The following is a 20,048-nucleotide window of genomic DNA, read 5'->3' as shown; positions in this document are numbered from 1 at the left end:
AATTTTCATTTCAGAGTGTGGTTACTGCTGTCATGTACATTGTATGGAGAAAGCTCCGTCAGTTTGTCCTGTACCTCCAGATCAAAGTAAGAACATTATATCACGCTCTTATTACGCCAAAATAGAAGTTTGCCATAGCTAGATATTTAACCCAATTTCATGGTTCATTGATAGAAATTTTATACTTCTGCTCATTACACATTAAGACTAACTGCAAATCACAGTCAACAATTTTTATACGCCCGTCAATTTTTGACGGGACGTATTATGATATACAAATGTCCGGTGTCCGTCCGTCTGTCTGTCTGGCGTAAACATGTCGCACCGTAACTTGAGAATGACTTATCCAAATTTCATGAAACTTAACATAGTTGTTTCTTATGATGGTCAAACAATCTGTATACTTTTTGGTGAAAATAAGATTATAACTTTTTGAGTTACGGGACTTAGTAACTAAAACAGGTGTGTGTTTTTTTTCACATGTCGCGCCGTATCTCAAAAACAATTTATGATTATTGCTTAAAACTTTACACACTTCTTAGTTATATTAATCTTAAGATCTGTATACTTTTTGGTGATGATTCAAAATTTTATTTTAGAGATATTGAGTATTTTGTAAAAAAAGGGGGAGGGGTTTTTCACATGTCGCGCCGTATCTCAAAAACGATTTATGATTATTGCTTAACAAATTTTACACACTTCTTAGTTATATTAATCTAAAGATCTGTATACTTTTTGGTTTTGATTCAAAATTTTATTTTTGAGATATTGATTTTTTTTTTTTAAAAGGGGGGTTTTCACATGTCACGATGTATCTCAAAAACGATTTATGATTATTGCTGAAAATTTTACACACTTCTTAGATATATTAATCTAAAAATCTTTTTGGTTTTGATTCAAAATTTTATTTTAGAGATATTGAGTTTTTTGTAAAAAAAAAAAAGGGGGTTTTCGCATGTCACGCCGTATGTCAGAAACTGTTTATGCTTATTGCATAAAAATTCACACACAAGACGACGGGCGTATCATGCACTCATGGCGCAGCTGTTTATTAGTACATAGAAGCATCATAAGATAGATATGTTCATCTTACATGGGTCACATGACCTTGCATATATTTAGTTAAGTGATAGGCTTCCAACACTTTTGGGTTTTAATGATAAAAAGTTGCAATGCCATGTTAGATAGATAAAATCCAGGAATTTGTTATAAGTTGCTTGTTTATGTATATAGCCATTAAAGGCTGAGATTTGGGTCTATTAAGCACTCCATATATAAATCATGTAAATTTGAAAATATACTATTCACCCTCAAAAAAGTAGGGTTTCATTTTGTCATTAAGTGGTATGATTGAGTGCATCTGATGAAATGGACAAATGGATTTACATGTATGATTGATTCCTGTCCACTAAACTGTTTGGTCAGTTATGGAATTGTCTTCCTTTTGTTTAATTTGTTCAGGGCTTTCTATACAATTTTTTATCGCCTGTGGAGACCTTATTGTGTCTCCCATTACCTTCAACTGCTACTAAAACCCTTCAATATACTATTCAAAGGAACTTAACTCTGCACTATACATTTATTAACAATTTGCATATATTTTTCTGGGAAAATCCTTTCATGATTTAATTTTATGTACAAAGTTAAGATAAATTTTGTTTCAGGAACCAAGTTTATAGGTATTTACGTAGTACATTATGCTAGAATATATATTTTATATTAAGGTTATAATATATACAACAAATGAAAAGAATGCAAGCTGTATTATAAGTCAGGGCTATTCAAGAAAAAAGTATATATGTGGCGACGGAAGGTGGAAGGCATTTTCCGTAGATTACATATGGGTAATGGGGTTCAGAACAACTTTTCACACTAAATATAATCATTTTCTTACTACAACTAGACGCATGGTTAGTCTTAAAAAATATTTATTCAATGCCCTACCCCTTTCGCATATTTTTACGAATAGCCTTTACATTGACTGTCTCTTCATTATTCATTGATTTTCTGGTCAATTTCCTAGAAATAAACACTGTTGGAAGTATATATACTTTTGTGAAAGTCTGTCATAAACAAATATGTTTCTGTGAATATCCTTTGATTCATGGGTATCAGTTTTTGTGGACTATGTGTTTATTAAAAAAATATTATCAAATGGAAAAGATGTATTTAGATACAAAAGGGTACTTCGATTGAAATGTTCTAAATGTATATTTTAAATAACAGCATCCCTGGTTTTTCAAGAAATCACAAAAACTGATCCATCCATTCAAAGTTCTACTAGCACTGATATTTATGCATAAGGGCTGTTCCATAAAAACATACATGAGACCCATGGAAGGCAACTTGAAATTGCCACTATTGCGGGGAGGTGAAATATGTTGTCCATATTGAAACATTAAAAATGTATGCACTCCTCTAAAATTATTTATATGGTTACTCTTATTCAAATAGCTTTCCCTGGTTACCATGTATGTTTTAATGAAACAACCTAAGGGGTTATATTTAAGAAAGGCTTAATTATAAGTTGCATGAATTTTACTCCCCGAAAATGGAATTAAACCACATGTGTGTATTTACATAAAAATTGGAAGCTATTTTTTTCATCCATTAAATTACATACATCGTTAAAAAGAAGTTTAAATAATAAAGAAGTTATTAATTATTGTCTACATTTTTCTGTTTAAATCTTAGACAGGCAACAGAGTTGAAACTACTTGAAACAAATTCTGAAATAACTTGTATGTATGTATGTAATTTCATCTGTGGCTGTGATATAGTCTTTTAAAGCTGAAGTGTTGTAAAGCAAACACTAATCAGTCTATGTAATTTCATCTGTCGTCGTCATATAGTCTCTTAATGCTGAAGTGTTGTATAGCAAACACCAATCAGTCAATGTTATTTCATCTGCCGTCGTGATTTAGTCCCTTAATGCTGAAGTCTTGTAAAGCAAACACCAATCAGTCAATGTAATTTCATCTCTGGCTGCGACTGATTCGTTGAAGATTTATACATGTTTTACTGCATTGAACAAAAATCCTATATATATATCTTATTATCAGGTTTCATGGGGGCAAATTCAAAATGAAAAACTGACTGTTTGTCTTATTGAAAACGCTTATAATTGAGACAGAATTCTCTCCCTTGTGGTCTTTGTGGATAAAGGAAGGCTTATACCTCACCCATGGTAACTTATAAAGTAAGATAATGTTTCCCTTAATTGTTGTAGCATTACATGACATATAACTACTATTGGTAATGGTGATTAACTGTATAATTGTAGATAAAAGGCCAGTTGGTATAGATATTAACCGGGGTATAGGTACAGCGTATGAAGGTTATGTTAGGGTGAGTTGTATTAGTAGATTAGATGTGTAATCAATCTTTTATTCTTTACAATTGTGTTTTTCTTAAAGTAACATCTCATGATACTATTAATTCCAATATTTTTGCAATGTTTTATTATTATATTATAACGAAATATGATTGCAAGAATGTAAACAGGAATTTTAAATTTTGAAAACGTTATTTTATGCTGCATGTCTTTAAATCACAATCATTTATCTCACATCTTCATCCATCTTTCAATAATAAATGCCTACAAAAATTTTTGAATTTACAGGTTTGAAATAGTTAACAAAATCAGCATGCTCAGCAGGAAATTATTGAATATTTATTTATTATACATATATCATCAGACTGGGTAGACTGTTCTTTCTTTCTTTGTCTTTTACTGATATAGAGATGAGAAAATTAATATGCTATGGAAAGCACATCAAATTTCCTGAATCTTTGTGATGTAATAATGTATTGTCATCTAAGCTGTTAATTCATCATCTTCGCTAGCCAAGGGTTACGATCCAGTCCCCTCCTCTCCACCCTTGGCAGATTAAGATAGAATTCTGGATCCCAGAGGTAATGATTTTCATTGGTCACAGTTGTAACTGGCTGCATCCAATCACAAAGCACCTTTAAGATGATCACACGTATATGTAGAAAATTTAAACCAGTCTTTACCCCCCAAAACATTTTTAAAATTCTTGACCACCTAATTGAAGTTCCTGGGTATATTTACAGTTCCAGCTTCACAAATTTTGTAAAAACTAGACACAACCATGTTTACACCTCCATACTGAAGAGAGTTCAAGTGCTGCCATTGGTCAAGAATAATGATGTCGTAATGGGCGTGACTTTTATCTATAGGTAGATGGTGCAGCATTGTAATCACAAGTGTTGACTTAATCTGCCAAGGGTGGAGAGGAGGGGACAGTGAAGATGTTTGTTCATGATGTCCTGTGAAAACAGAGTTTCTTGAGAACCACTATACGTCATGTTGGCTTCTGAATTTTGCCACAAAATATGGCTACTGAAAAAATGTGGTTAATAATAGAACGTTTTTTGTTGTGGAGTAGTGTTAAAGTATTCTGCAGAAATGAAATGTTAGTTTTATGTTTTGTAGGTGCCAAGATTAGGAGGAATTAAAAAAGGATGGACCCGCCAGTTTGTAGTCGTCTGTGATTTTAAATTATTTTTATATGATACTCCGCCAGATCGGAATCAGCCTACAAATGTTGTTCAACAAGTTTTAGATATGAGGTAAGGATTTGTTTAAAGCATCAATTGATACAAGTTGACAAAAGGTTAAAGTGAAGCTCCCAGCGCTTTTCATGTAATTTTAATTTGGATAGAGAGGGTTTTGATAATTTTTTTTAAATGGAATTTGAAAATCTGCTAGTAGAATTGTAGGACAGAATAATTTGAATAAATGCAATTATATTAAAAAAAATTTTTTTTTACAAAATCTTTATTGTTGCTTTTTCAGAGATGAAGAATTTTCTGTTAGTGCTGTTTTACCCTCAGATGTGATACATGCCAATAAAAAGGATATCCCTTGCATTCTTAGGGTAAGCTTAGATACAAGTCAATAAAAAGGATATTCCTTGTATTCTAAGGGTTAGCTTAGATACATGTGAATAAAAAGGGTACCCCTTGCATTCTTAGGGTATGCTTAGAATCAAGTCAATAAAAAGGATATCCCTTGTATTCTTAGGGTAAGTTTAGATACATGTGAATAAAAAGGGTACCCCTTGCATTCTTAGGGTAAGCTTTAGATACAAGTCAGTAAAAAGGATATCCCTTGTATTCTTAGGGTAAGCTTAGATACATGTGAATAAAAAGGATATCCCTTGCATTCTTAGGGTAAGCTTAGATACATGTGAATAAAAAGGATATCCCTTGCATTCTTAGGGTAAGCTTAGATACAAGTCAATAAAAAGGATATCCCTTGCATTCTTAGGGTAAGCTTAGATACATGCCAATGAAAAGATATCCCTTGCATTCTTAGGGTAAGCTTAGATTCATGTGAATAAAAAGGATATCCCTTGCATTCTTAGGGTAAGCTTAGATACATGCCAATGAAAAGGATATCCCTTGCATTCTTAGGGTAAGCTTAGATACATGTGAATAAAAAGGATATCCCTTGCATTCTTAGGGTAAGCTTAGATACAAGTCAATAAAAAGGATATCCCTTGCATTCTTAGGGTAAGCTTAGATACATGCCAATAAAATTGTGCTTACCTTGTATGTTGGGATGTTTGCTTCACATACCAGTTGATCACTTTTTAGCTGTTATAGCTGGTGTAATTTTATATGATCCTTAATTTTATTTGCATATTTTACTCCTGCTCCAAAGGAAGGGGATATATACTGGGTTACCTCTGTTCATCCATCTGTCGATAACACATGTTGGTTGCATTTTTCTCAGCAACAATAAGTTTCAGCTTCCTGATATATGGCATCAAGCTTCATCTGGTAATGCCATACTGTGTGACTTGATTTCAGTTCCTTCAATGTTCTACTTCCTGTTTGCAGAAAAACTCATACCTTTAAAATATTGAGCACATATATGAATTTATCGTATTTACAGTTAATTTGCAGAATAGTCAACAACATTGAACCAGGGTACAAGTAGTGAACAATAGCTCACAATACAACTTGTTTTATGTTTACTTTTTATTGTGAATTTTAATGTAAAAAGAAGAAAATATTTTTTTTTTGTTATGCCATGTAACGACTGTCCATAACAGACCATAGAATGTGAAAGTGAATATTAACATGTCCATACATCACTATTGAGTGTAAATTAAGTTTTAGTTTGATTATAAATGACTATTTGTAGGTGACAACATCAGAAATGAATCCTCCTGGAAGTAAATACCAAGTATTAATGTTAGCTGAAAGTGAACAGGAGAGACACCGATGGGTCGGAGCTCTGAATGAGTTACACAAGCTTCTACGCAAAAATAAGCTTCCATACAAATCTGTAAGTTTTATTGTCATTTTATCAGTTGGAGTTCTGAATGAGTTACAAAAGAATAAGCTTCCATACAAATCTGTAAGTTTTATTGTCATTTTATCAGTTGGAGTTCTGAATGAGTTACGAAAGAATAAGCTTCCATACAAATCTGTAAGTTTTATTGTATTTTGATCAGTTGGAGTTCTGAATGAGTTACAAAAGAATAAGCTTCCATACAAATCTGTAAGTTTTATTGTCATTTTATCAGTTGGAGTTCTGAATGAGTTACAAAAGAATAAGCTTCCATACAAATCTGTAAGTTTTATTGTCATTTTATCAGTTGGAGTTCTGAATGAGTTACAAAAGAATAAGCTTCCATACAAATCTGTAAGTTTTATTGTCATTTTATCAGTTGGAGTTCTGAATGAGTTACAAAAGAATAAGCTTCCATACAAATCTGTAAGTTTTATTGTATTTTGATCAGTTGGAGTTCTGAATGAGTTACAAAAGAATAAGCTTCCATACAAATCTGTAAGTTTTATTGTCATTTTATCAGTTGGAGTTCTGAATGAGTTACAAAAGAATAAGCTTCCATACAAATCTGTAAGTTTTATTGTATTTTGATCAGTTTGAGTTCTGAATGAGTTACAAAAGAATAAGCTTCCATACAAATCTGTAAGTTTTATTGTCATTTTATCAGTTGGAGTTCTGAATGAGTTACAAAAGAATAAGCTTCCATACAAATCTGTAAGTTTTATTGTCATTTTATCAGTTGGAGTTCTGAATGAGTTACAAAAGAATAAGCTTCCATACAAATCTGTAAGTTTTATTGTCATTTTATCAGTTGGAGTTCTGAATGAGTTACAAAAGAATAAGCTTCCATACAAATCTGTAAGTTTTATTGTATTTTGATCAGTTGGAGTTCTGAATGAGTTACAAAAGAATAAGCTTCCATACAAATCTGTAAGTTTTATTGTCATTTTATCAGTTGGAGTTCTGAATGAGTTACAAAAGAATAAGCTTCCATACAAATCTGTAAGTTTTATTGTCATTTTATCAGTTGGAGTTCTGAATGAGTTACAAAAGAATAAGCTTCCATGCAAATCTGTAAGTTTTATTGTATTTTGATCAGTTGGAGTTCTGAATGAGTTACAAAAGAATAAGCTTCCATGCAAATCTGTAAGTTTTATTGTATTTTGATCAGTTGGAGTTCTGAATGAGTTACAAAAGAATAAGCTTCCATACAAATCTGTAAGTTTTATTGTCATTTTATCAGTTGGCGTTCTAAAAGAGTTGCATAAGAATAATCTTCCAAACAAATTCATTAAATTATGAATGAGTTAGAAAGGAGTTGATTGATTGCAGCTGTAAATGAGTTTGCAAGACTCAAGTTTCAAGCAAATTTGACTTCAATTGTTGCTGGAAGGATGTGTTCTAAATGAGTAACAAAAGCATTTGGTGGAGAATAAGATCCTAAACATATTTTTAAGTTTAAATATCATATAGTAATTTCTGTGCAAAAGTTTAAATTAATTGGTTTAATTTGAGTTACACTTTAGCTGAGGAAGACCTGAATGAAGAAAATTAATTCATAGTTCCAGATTGATTGTTATGTTTTTTGTTGAGCATTGTAATGGCTATCCAATTAAAAATGGAAGTGGGAGTGAAAGAAGGGCAGCTTTATTTTTAGTTGTATTTCCATTTGATGTATGGAAAATTAGGAAAAGTAAATGTTGGTTGTAGGGTCATTTTTGGACATCCCTTCCTTCACTCCCACATTCTTTTTGTTGGAATAACCGTCAGTAGTGAAGCTGATATTAGCTGGAAATTTACACTGTCCTCTTACATAAACTGAATGTAACTAATATTATTTACATTTCCAAATTATGGCATTAATTAAATATGTTAGCCTTTCATTTATATAGAAATATTTAATTATACTCTCAAAAATACAAATGTATACTGAACACAAAGATATTTCATTAAATGAATAAACTCGTTTTAAAGATTTTAATTATAATATTTTTTTATTTCAGGCATTTCAGGCTCAGGAGGTATATGACAACTCATTGTCGTTAGTCAAAAGTACAAATTCTTGTTTAATTTTAGGTGAGTCACAATATAGAGATGTATTTGAGTGAATTTAATAGTTATTAGTGTTTTCATTATTGTGAAAAATGCGACAGGGTTATAACTGCAATAATTTAAACTCCCATTTTGAAATATTTTATATGAATTAAACAGGATTTTTCTCAATGTCGCAAAATTAAAATCGCATTTTAGTCTAAAATGACAAAATCGCAATAATAAATGCATGCAATAATTTCTGAATTTACAGTATTAAATTTCATGCATGAGAATTGTTTCTGGATTTACTTTCTTCAGTAACACTCAGACCTAAACACTTGAAAGACACGGATCATAGAAAAGTAAGGATACAATGAGCCTCCTCGTGGGGTTTTTGATTATGTGATTACTTGGCCGTTTTTATAGTGATTATTTGATTACCAGACCAAATATTTCAAGATTATTTGATAATCTAGGACTGTATTTTTGATTATTTGATTATCTTGTTTAAAAAAATAATGATTACCGTAATCGGGCTTGTATAGTTCGCACTGGTACATAGTCCGCAGCCCCTTCTCCCCACGAAATTTCAGGTAAAAAAACTTTTTGTAACTGTTAGAAAAGGTCTAATGAAACTCCGGTAATTTTAAATCGTGTGTGGTCGTTTGCGGTATTTTCTTACCTATTTTCAATCACCAAACAGAAGCTGAAACTGCTTGTAAATGGTTCTAAAACACTTCACGCTGGTTAAAATAAGTCTAAATCACACAAAAAACAATTTAGAAACTTGTGTATGTTTAAACCGGAAGTTTGAAAAGCACGTGTAAAAGATGAAAAAACCCGGTGAGAGTCGAAATCCGTGCATAATAGATATCACTATAATACGACGTTGAAAGTAAAACAGTTCCCTCCTTAAGTAAAACAGTGTTTAATATATCTATCACATTAATATTTGAAGGGTCTTAATCTAATACAAAACATATTTGTCAATAGGAAACACAAAAACGGAACGAATAATAACCGATTACGTTTTGTAGTTTACACATCGTAAGCTGGTTTACGGTTGTCTTTTTTTACTTTTTTTGTAAGATTTCATTCAAGTAGATACCAGTTTATATTTAGCAATGCATTGAAAAGAAACGAGAAGTTTGTAATGAAGCATTTAATTTTTTAAATTATCAGTATTAATTTGATATTGAATAAAAATAACTGATTAATATGGATTGGGTAAAATTATTGGTTTGAAAAATGATAAGAGCGCCCTCTACAATGTCAATAACAAACATGGCGGAACGTAAACAAACCACATCGCGAAATTGAAATTTTCTCTCTTATTTATTGCTTATTGTACTCTATAGTCCGCACCCCTGCTGTCAGGGTCAATTTTGGAGAAAAAAACCGCGGACTATACAAGCCTTTTAACAGTATGTGATTATATTGGCAAAAAATTTGTGATTATGTGATTACTTAGACACCGCCATGAGGGGCCTCGACAATAGAGATCTTTATAGCCAAATTCATCTAAGGTCAACTTTGTATCTGAAGGAGAAACTACTAGCTAGAACATTGATAGCTTTCACCTCAAATTATTGAAATATAGAAACAGCCATCTCTAGTTATGTTTGTGTGTAGTTATTATACAATGCAGTTATATAAACAACACATGTTTCTGGAATAATATTCATCAGGTTTACTCAATGCCACAAATTTCAACCTATCACATAAATTATTTAGAATATTTACAGTACTATACAGGATAAAGTCTGAATTTAAAACAAGAAAACAGTCAATTACATAGAAAGTATTTATACTTCCTTCACGTAAGAGGAGCATTTGATATCATGCTACATGTCAGCATGTTATACAATGTGATGCTTATTCAACTTCCTATAACAAAAAAACGTATATTGTAAATTCAGAAATTATTGCATGCATTTATTATTGCGATATTGAAAGATAAGACAAAAATATGAGATTAATTATTGCGATTCAGGAATACCTGCTGCAGATATATATATATCAGATATAATATTAGAATGTGAGTTCATATAATTGCAATATTCATCCAGTCATATTATTCACATTAATAAAAACCTTGCAATGATTTCTGAATTGACAGTATTGGGGTATCTTTAGTGAGCTTTGCCCCCTTGTTTATTTCAGTGTTCAGTTGTAGGATATGGGAGAATCAGATGGAAATTTTACACTGAAATAGGTTTTTTTGGGGGGAATCAAACCAATTTTACAGATATAATATTACAGTTTGTCACATTTGGTAAACAGATATTTTTTGTTTCAGAACAAAACAAATTGTTGATGGGTACAGACGAAGGATTGTTTGTGGCACAGTTAAACAAAGATGGTATGTTTCAATATAGTTGAATATAGTCCAATGTAATGTGTGTATCATTTAATTAAATAAAAACAACGTTATGACATAAGCTATTGAATATAAAAATAAGGAGATGTGGTATGATTGCTAATGAGAGAACCATTCAACAGAGTCCAAATGACATTGATGTAAGCAACTATAGGTCACAGTAGGGCATTCAATAATGAGCAAAACCCATACCATATAGTCAGCAATGATAAGCCTGAAATGTGAAACATTATTGTGTGATGACAAATTTATAAATGAATATAAAGTCTTTGATCAGTAAAGTATTATAGAAAATGTAATATTCATAAAATATGAACAATTATAACTTAAGATGTCATATCAATCATCCATGTCAATAATTAATAAATTGAATATCAGAAAATAATTAAATTATCTCACATCCTAGATGAAGAAATAATTTAGTTGATTATAGCTGATAGTATCCTAAAAGTTTAATATAATATGATATGATATGATAAACTCTCTTATCTTTTACATTGTGTCAGAACGTTCATTGCAATATTGTAAATAATCACTATAATAGAATATGAGTTGGTGTTTTTGTAGTGTTGATCAGGATAGGGGATAAGAATGAGAAGAAACCTGTGTATCAAGTAGAATTAGTCCATGATGAACAGTTAGTAGTATATACTAGTGGTAAGTGTAACAGACTTTTATATTGTTATTTGTCTAGTGGTAACCATAAAACATTCAATGGACAGGCACCCATGCTCAAAGGCAAGCCCTAAGAGACTTGTGGTAAATGCAAGATAAATAGCAAAGTATCTGAAACTACCAACACATTCTCAGGGGAGGAAAATATGGAGACACAGAGAAAAACAATTGACAGGTTTTCTCATCTAGGGGACCGACACATAACCTGTAATGGGGTTATATCAATACTCTTTAGACAGTTGCATTGTTATTGTTATCAGTGGGAGAATAAAAGGGACATGTAATGGAGGATGGTTGCTGAAATTCATATTTCATTTTACCAGAAGTGTATTTGAGATGCAAATTTTAAAAAAAATAATTAAAAAAAAATTTGGGTTACTTTTGAAAAATGTTTAATGCATAGCTTATGAAAATACAAAAGGGGCTACAAAACATTGAAGATAAGTTGAAAACATAAGAAGTGCACATGCTTAAAACATAAATTGATCTTTATTGTTATTGAATGTGTTAAACTAACACAAGTCACATCAAATAGTATCTTATATTTATAATCAGTGTCAGTTTTTGCTTTTGTTGATGAAATTATTAATTAAAATTTTTAAATGATCTTTACAGGTAGACAACACCATATAAAAATTATACATCAGTCTGTATTAGAGGGTCATGAAGGAGATCCAGTTAAAATTCCAGAAACCAAAGGCTGTAATGTGTTCTGTGTAGGATTTATACGTCAGACTCAAAATTCTTGTCTCTGTGTAGCTATTAAAAGAACTATACAAGTGTACGACCTTATATTAACCAGACAACGCTATCGCAAGGTCAAAGACATTCAAGTTCCGGGACATGTGCAGTTTCTAGAAATAATCAATGATAGACTTTGTGTAGGATATCCGTCTTGTTTTGCTATTTATAGTGTACAAGGTGATGCAGCACCAATGGGTATGTGTCATCTTAATGTATTTGTTTACAATTATATCTTTTCTGTAAATATACAGATTAAAAACACCATTCTTTGTACATTTTAAATCATCTGAGGTTTTCTGTAATGTTTAGCAAAGGAAATTAGATTATAGAGTTTCTTTAATCCATTTATTAGACATCAAGCAACCAGCAATCAATCAAATTAATCCATTTATAAAAATCCAATGATGATACAAAAGACAAGTAGATATGACATTGTCTGTAGTGTGACCATTTGTTTGTATTTATTTTTCTTGTAGCAAGACATACTACTTTTGATAATGGCATTTAAACCTTAAATGCACACAAATGGCTGAAAAGTAAATGCCATAGGAAAATGATTTTTTGGGGGAACAAGGTTTAATGAGCTGTGTTTTATTTTTCAATGTTAATGAGAACTGTGTTTTCTCTTAAATACCAATCTGTGTGCTGAAAGATAACAGTAATTCATAGTTTAGGGAGCACCAGTACAAATAATGGATACTGGGGAAATATCATGTTTATGGAAAAATATGTACTAAAGTTAATTTTTATATTAGGGTACATATTTCTCTGGCCCCTTATATACAGGTATAACATGTATAAGTGGAGTCATAAAACACATAGTGTGACACAGTTTTGCTTACTTAAATGGAATTTGTAAGCATTTCATAAGTATGTAATCCTAATATAAGTAATATTTGCACAATGCTTTTAATAAATGTTAACATGGCTGCTTCTTTGTTTTATAGCTTTACTGAACACAGAGGACCCTAGTCTACAATTTCTTGTCCAGATACAATTAGATGCACTGCTGGCAGTACAGGTGTCTGAAACAGAATATTTTCTAGTGTTTAATGGTAATTATTACTATGACATCTAGTTCTCTAATGACCCTATTTTTCATTGCAGACCCTGATCTATTTTACTTAGATAAAGAATAATTGAGATCTTTCTTGGCACATACATTCCTATATGTGAAGAAAATGGTGCTGTTCAGTAATATAAAAGTCTGATGAAAAAAGACCAAACACATCTCATTTTTTATAATTTTACATATTTTGAATAAAACACTGTTTTTGATGAAATTGATTGACAAAATTGCATTAGATTATTAAATTCCTGTAAACGTTGCATCAGTAATTGTATGATGTCTGTACCATGAACAAAAACAATAGAAAGCTATAAAAGGCCATATAACAGTTTTTGTACATCAAAAACAAGATTGTTAGTTCTTTTGATGGCATGAGGGAATCCTCGTTCTTAGATATGAATAGCACATATATTTGAGTATTAAATTTGGGTAGTTTGTTCACCTCCCGGAGGTTGTTGGTTTGATGCCCAGCCAGGTCAATCAAAGGCTTGAATGTTGTTATTTGTTGCTTCCCTGTAAAGCATAAAATATTTAGGAGTAAGAACAGAGACAAGTAGACTCATTGTCAGATTAATGTGTCCAGATAGGGTGACATGTCTTACTGTGTTACTTTGTGAACTAGCATGTTAAAACCCATTTCGGGGTGTCTTGCAGGGTTCATATTTATATCACATTAACATGTAAATTGCTATAAATTTAACAACCATCCATCATCAATTGGGTTTTTTACAGACACTTATTCAATGTTCCACACAAATAGTTTACATGTTTATGTTCACACTAGTGTGTGTTGTGTATTTCAGTATTAGGTGTATATGTAGACAATAGTGGTAAGAGAAGTAGGACTCAAGAAATGATGTGGCCAGCTCCACCCTTGGCATTTGGTAGGTTAACATTTCACCATTCAAAATACAACAATATGATGGTAATGGAAAAAGAACAAGTGAGAATAAATAGACAATGTAATAGTTACTGATGAATAACTTTTTAGTTATTTTAAATTATTTTTAAACCGTGAATTTCTGTCTGATTTCTATCTCATTGATGTAAAATGAAAAATGAAAACAATTGATATATCGTACTTAATATTAAATAATTGAGAATTCCTTCTTTATTTTTAGCCTATTATGAACCATATCTCCTGTGCTATTCTGAGAATGCTGTTTTTGTATATAATATAAAAACTGTTGAATGGATACAGACTCTCAACTTAAAAAAAGTATGATTTTATTAATTTTGCTGCATAATAATATGAAAGGGTAGTGTTAGTTTTTGGTTTTTTTTTCGTCTTATAAAAATAAGGAGATGAGGTATGATTGCCAATGAGACAATTATCCACCAAAGTTCAAATAAAGTGGATGTAAGCAATTATAGGTAACCGTACAGCCTTCAACAATGAGAAAAACTCATACTGTATAGTCGGCTATAAAAGGCCCTGACATGAAAAATATGAAACAATTCAACCGAGAAAAGTAACGGCCTAATTTATAACAAAACAATTAACGAAAAACAAATATGACAGACATGAACTAACGACAACCACTGAACTACAGGCTCCTGACTATTACAGCAGAAAGCATTGAGTGTGTAGGTAAAGCTATAATCTGGTTAGCTTGCTTGTTAGCTGAACCGTGAAGTCATTATTATGTTATGTATACTACCCTTCTTTCGGAGTAGTCTAGTCATACAGACATATAGATTGGTTATCTGTCGGACTAGTCTACTCTTAAAGGAGGGTAGTTTACCTAACCTAATAATGACTTCACGGTTCAGCTAGCAAGCAAGCTGACCAAACATATTACCTTTACCCACACACTCGATGCATTCTGCTGTAACTTGGATGTAATTTTATAGTTTTTTAACGTGTTGGTGATTTTCTTGTATGATGTAATTTAGCTGTTCTTAACTTATTATTCAAGAAATTAGTTTTGCAGAAGCATCAAGTGGAATACATATTATAGCTTAAAATTCAAATATATAAAACATTGAGATTTTAGTATTGCTCACTTTTTGTTGTTGCAAATATATAACTATATAGCGCCCATTATATGGTGAGTAAATCTCACTACCAAACATATTTGTCAGAAGGAGATTTTCGAAATAAACCTGATCATAAAAACAAAGATATGGAAAATTTATTGATAAGTATACTTTTATGTTTGCATTTTATTGTTTACTTTCAGACAAAACCTCTATGTAAAGATGGTTCTATGAATTTGTTCACAAACCTTGACTCACAACATATAGTCTACTTTAAAAATATTCACTTAGGTAAGATAATACAGCATTCATCCTTTCTGTAGAACTGTGTGGAATAAGAAATCTAGGACCAACTCATAAGTCTAATTTTCACATTTAGAGGCAAAAGATTTTATCAGTGTCTTTAAAATTGAGTGCATTATATCACTTAGATATAAGCATTATAGCTACATTGACATATCGTTTACTGTATAAAGAAACATTTCAGACCAATTTAACAGTGGCATGGGGTCTAAGCAATGCCTCATTGTCCTTATGATGAAACTTGTAATTCAATTTAGTTTACAGTTTATAAATGTAAATATAAAACCCTAATACAACTAAGTTGTGAATTTTTGATAATTTGCAGAAGAAGACAAACTTAACTTATCAGAAATTTTCAAGAGCAAGAGTGTAAACAGAAGCAAAAGACGATTCTCTTTCAAAACAAGAGATGATCAGAATGTTAAAGGGTAAGTATTCTTGTTAGCTCACAATATGTTTGTTTAATCAATTTGTGAGGTGTTGCAGCGGATGGGAAGGTAACATCATTTGATAAGTGTTTCGTTATGGGTTGGATAATTTTATGTTGGAAATTTGAAGTGTTTGAATTATTCCAGAAAGAATTGATGTATATCATTCTACATAGCAAGACTGGGCCAAACACTAGCAGTAACAGAAAAATCTACTCAGATTATATTTTTTTAAGCATGCAGCAGTTTATGTTTAGCTTTGAATGTTAATCATTATTTAACAACAGTTCAATGTTGTTTCATTTATAGCAGATCATAACTTAAATGATGAATTCAGCATCTATGAAATACAAAATAGATAATGATAAAGATATATTCTAATGAAATTAATATATGTAGCTGTTAAAATTAGGTAATATGTTAGGGCTTTTCCAGAAATATGTGTTGGTGGCCTCTTTGACTGTCCATAAGTTGTGTGTGTTTATCATCCTACACAGCAACTTAATATACTAAGCTTTGATCCTTTTAGAAGATGGGTTGGGTCAGATTTTAGAATTGTTTGCAATATGGGATAAAATTATATATTATTTTACTTCTTTGCTTTCCATTTCACACTTATTTCTGGAATAGCTATGAACTGAACTGAACTGAACTTTGCATAGGAAAGAAACTATACTTTAATCTCATTCTTCTGCAGTAAACATACTTATCAAATTCAGCGATATCAAGATCTTCTTTACATCTTAGCATGATAATTTGATATACTTGCATGATAAACAAATAATTAGTGTGCCAAAGCTAGCATCGTATAAACATGTAATCTGTTATATGAGACTCCTTCCATTGTCCAGCTATTAAATCGGTGTGGTCAGTATGACTGGCAAAATGGAGTAATTGACAATTGGTAATATTTTGTATAGGCAGGAACGACGTTCTCGTGAAATTTCAGGACCTCTTACGTTCAGTCATGTAGCACATATGGGACCAGATAGTTTTCACACCAGTATTCCAGTACAAGTCCAGTAAGCTCTCTTTCTTATCATAGTGGGCCAGTCACATTGCTATGCTTCAGTGAACTCTGCATGTCCTGCATGAACGATCCGTAGTGCCCATTACATTATAGCCTGCTAACCACCACATCTTGTACATGTATATCATATAATTAGAGCATAGTAGTATAGATATATTTTATATTATTTGTGTTTCTATGTATATATAGTGTGAAATTCTGTCTTTTTCGCTTATCACATATAGAGTTTAGCATCAGCAGATTTTTTTTTGTGGGCATTTGTTTTTACATATATATGTATAGGTTATGGAAATAGCATTTTTTTGTAATTAAAGGAATTAATATTTCCCCATTTGAAAAAGTAATTTTTCTTAAGACCACAAACTTTTGCAAGATTCATTTGTAGCAACAAGAAACTTATATCGTTTCATCATACATTTTGTAGCAACTATATAACCATTGAACAACACTACTTCATAGGATGATACTCTTTATTGTTGGTTATCACCAATTTAATAGCAAATGCTTTTTATGATATACTGTGGATTTCGTATATTTGGTTGGATATTTGATTTCATCATTTAGCCAAAGTTTGGCTTTAGAAAATTTGTACTTCATTGAACATTTAAATTTAAAGTTTACCTATACTCACAAAATCCACAAAAATTGAAATGCCATGAATAATTATATTTACATAAATTGCATTAATGTGTATAAATGTATGAGTGCATTATTGAAAATGGACTAATATATATACAGGTGGCCCTTGCACAAGTGCATTAAAAGCAGGTTAAAGCATACTCTTAAAGAAACAAGCATTACAACAGTTACACTGCAGTTCTAAGTCACGACTCAGCTTTCAGTCTGCATGAATATATTCTACGCATGTTATATATCATCTGTTGTTAAATTATTTTTGCTATATTTCTAAGGTTAGGAAAAATTTGTAATTGTCTTTTGGAGATTTGGTAGACCGTGGTTTGGAAGGTAAATTTTGTAGATATAAGTCCTGTGAAAACAGGGTGTAGAAAATCATTCAGTCGTTACTTTTTCTTTTTTAAACATAACAGATTATTTTAAAGATACAATCTCTTTAGATAAACACTAATCCAATATTTCTTCTCAGGTAAAAATTCAAAATGGTTAAGTAAGCTTTTTAAATTTTTGTTGTTGAGCAGAATAGAGTGTTGTTTCAAAGGTTTTCTAATTGAATAGACTTAACTGTTAACATGATTTGAAATTCATTTTCTATTTATAGGGCAGACAGACGATCAAGAATTATTTCTGGACCAACAAATTTCAGTCACGTGGCTCATATGGGTCCTGATTTGGGACTTCAGGCATTGATAGAACTTCCAAAGGTAAAGTATGGGTCCAGATTTGGGACTTCAGGCATTGATAGAACTTCCAAAGGTAAAGTATGGGTCCTGATTTGGGACTTCAGGCATTGATAGAACTTCCAAAAGTAAAGTATGGGTCCTGATTTGGGACTTCAGGCATTGATAGAACTTCCAAAGGTAACGAAGAAATGTATTTTGATACAAACATTATTTGAAACTGCTTGATATCAAAACTTCAAAGTTTTGCATGAATAAAAGAGGAATAGATCTTTTTTCACTGCCTAATACCAATGTACTTCACTAATTGCAAAAGTGTTGGTATCCAGCTAGACAGAACTGTATAGGTAGATCAGACTCATAATTTGTATTTATCAACTACAAATAGTTAACATATAAAAATGTACATTTTGTAGATCATAGGAAATATCTACATGTGTAATTTGTATAAATTTGGATATGTAATGTTTATATATCAAATAAACAATTAAAGACGTAATGGATTTGAAAAGGACAACAACAAAAAAAGTGATTTATTTATTACAATTTCTGAAATTTAACAAATGGTGTCAAATATGTTCACCAATGGTTTGATAATCCCCATTTATACATTAGCATTCATTCCCACTAAAGCATAAATTAACTTTCTTTGTGACAAAAGACACAGTGTTATATAAAAATCAGAAGGATACTATTATGCATATAAATGTTTTACATAGAATCAACCTCAACCAGAGGCCTCAGGAGGGAATGACCCAATCCCGCAGAGAGTTAGAAGTATGTTGCATCCTAGCATGAAAACTGTTCAAGAAGCTCATACAAGGGGTGCACAACACAATGGTAAGTAGGATGTGATCTGCATCTGGTAGAAATCGACTTTATGCAAGTGCACAAATACATGTACATGTATAAGACTTTGATTGATTTTGGAACATTCAGATATGACATAAAAGATGAATTTTGTTCTGTTTTGTAGAGCTCTTATTTCAACTCAATCTTAAAACAGTTACAGACTTTGCATAGAGATTATCTCATCCCAAAAGAGGTTAACAAATGTATTGATATTCATTTGCATAAGGTTGATTTCTATCCAACACAGCTAATGTATTTAAACATGTATTTTTTGCGAGGTGTTCATTTATTGGGAAGGAAATAAAACTTTCCTTGAGAATCAGTTGATGTTGGTCAGGGTATTTAAATTCTTGGAATGTGAACTGTCTCATTGAATAAATACAATAGCTATTGTCAGATACTTACTTCGTGTTTGCTGATAATTTTGAGTTTTTCAATACTGTAAATTCAGAAATTATTGGGTGCATTTATTATCGCAATTTTTAAAGAATAGACATAAATGCCAGATTAATTATTACGATTTCAGGAAAATACGCATAAAGATATATATGTATCAGATTTCAGAATGCAAGTTCTTATTACTGCAATACTCACTAATTTGCATTTTTTGTATTAAAAAAAATCTAGCAATAATTCCTTAATTTACAGTATGTTGAATGAACAAAAATTTTTATATCCCCCTTTTCTCAGGAACTACTAAATATAATGACTTCATATTTTGTCAGCAGCTTGACAGGGATGAATTGTTATATATGAGTGCTTTTAAGATCTGTCAGGCAGCTACTTCCAGTTTTCAGATACATAGAATTAGGATTAGGTATGCCTAACACAACAAGTGTATTACATGTCTTATAGCAGTTTTTCAATTGAATCAAATATTCTGTTGCTAAGATTGAATGATTATCAATA

The 20,048-nt window shown here is 31.3% G+C and overlaps 1 protein-coding gene across 7 annotated transcripts in view; it reads left to right on the top strand.

Annotated features, from left to right (window-relative positions):
* Positions 1–20,048, top strand: part of LOC127699180 (serine/threonine-protein kinase MRCK alpha-like) — a 74,408-nt gene that overhangs the window by 42,247 nt on the left and 12,113 nt on the right. For 5 of the 7 annotated variants that reach the window (XM_052202917.1, XM_052202916.1, XM_052202921.1 and 2 more), the window contains 17 exons: positions 15–86; positions 3,284–3,348; positions 4,460–4,596; positions 4,823–4,904; positions 6,179–6,322; positions 8,332–8,404; positions 10,662–10,724; positions 11,310–11,399; positions 12,033–12,356; positions 13,109–13,216; positions 14,034–14,114; positions 14,352–14,449; positions 15,414–15,501; positions 15,839–15,941; positions 16,862–16,963; positions 18,209–18,311; positions 19,007–19,127. In XM_052202917.1, the coding sequence (XP_052058877.1) occupies positions 15–86; positions 3,284–3,348; positions 4,460–4,596; positions 4,823–4,904; positions 6,179–6,322; positions 8,332–8,404; positions 10,662–10,724; positions 11,310–11,399; positions 12,033–12,356; positions 13,109–13,216; positions 14,034–14,114; positions 14,352–14,449; positions 15,414–15,501; positions 15,839–15,941; positions 16,862–16,963; positions 18,209–18,311; positions 19,007–19,127 (1,854 nt within the window). The remainder of the gene's footprint in view (positions 1–14; positions 87–3,283; positions 3,349–4,459; positions 4,597–4,822; positions 4,905–6,178; positions 6,323–8,331; positions 8,405–10,661; positions 10,725–11,309; positions 11,400–12,032; positions 12,357–13,108; positions 13,217–14,033; positions 14,115–14,351; positions 14,450–15,413; positions 15,502–15,838; positions 15,942–16,861; positions 16,964–18,208; positions 18,312–19,006; positions 19,128–20,048) is intronic. The other 2 variants (XM_052202922.1, XM_052202920.1) reach the window with 1 other exon arrangement.

The sequence above is a fragment of the Mytilus californianus genome, unplaced genomic scaffold (assembly GCF_021869535.1).
Source record: "Mytilus californianus isolate M0D057914Y unplaced genomic scaffold, xbMytCali1.0.p SCAF_4, whole genome shotgun sequence".
In the NCBI taxonomy this organism is placed as follows: domain Eukaryota; kingdom Metazoa; phylum Mollusca; class Bivalvia; order Mytilida; family Mytilidae; genus Mytilus; species Mytilus californianus.
This window is presented reverse-complemented; position numbering and strand designations above follow the sequence as displayed.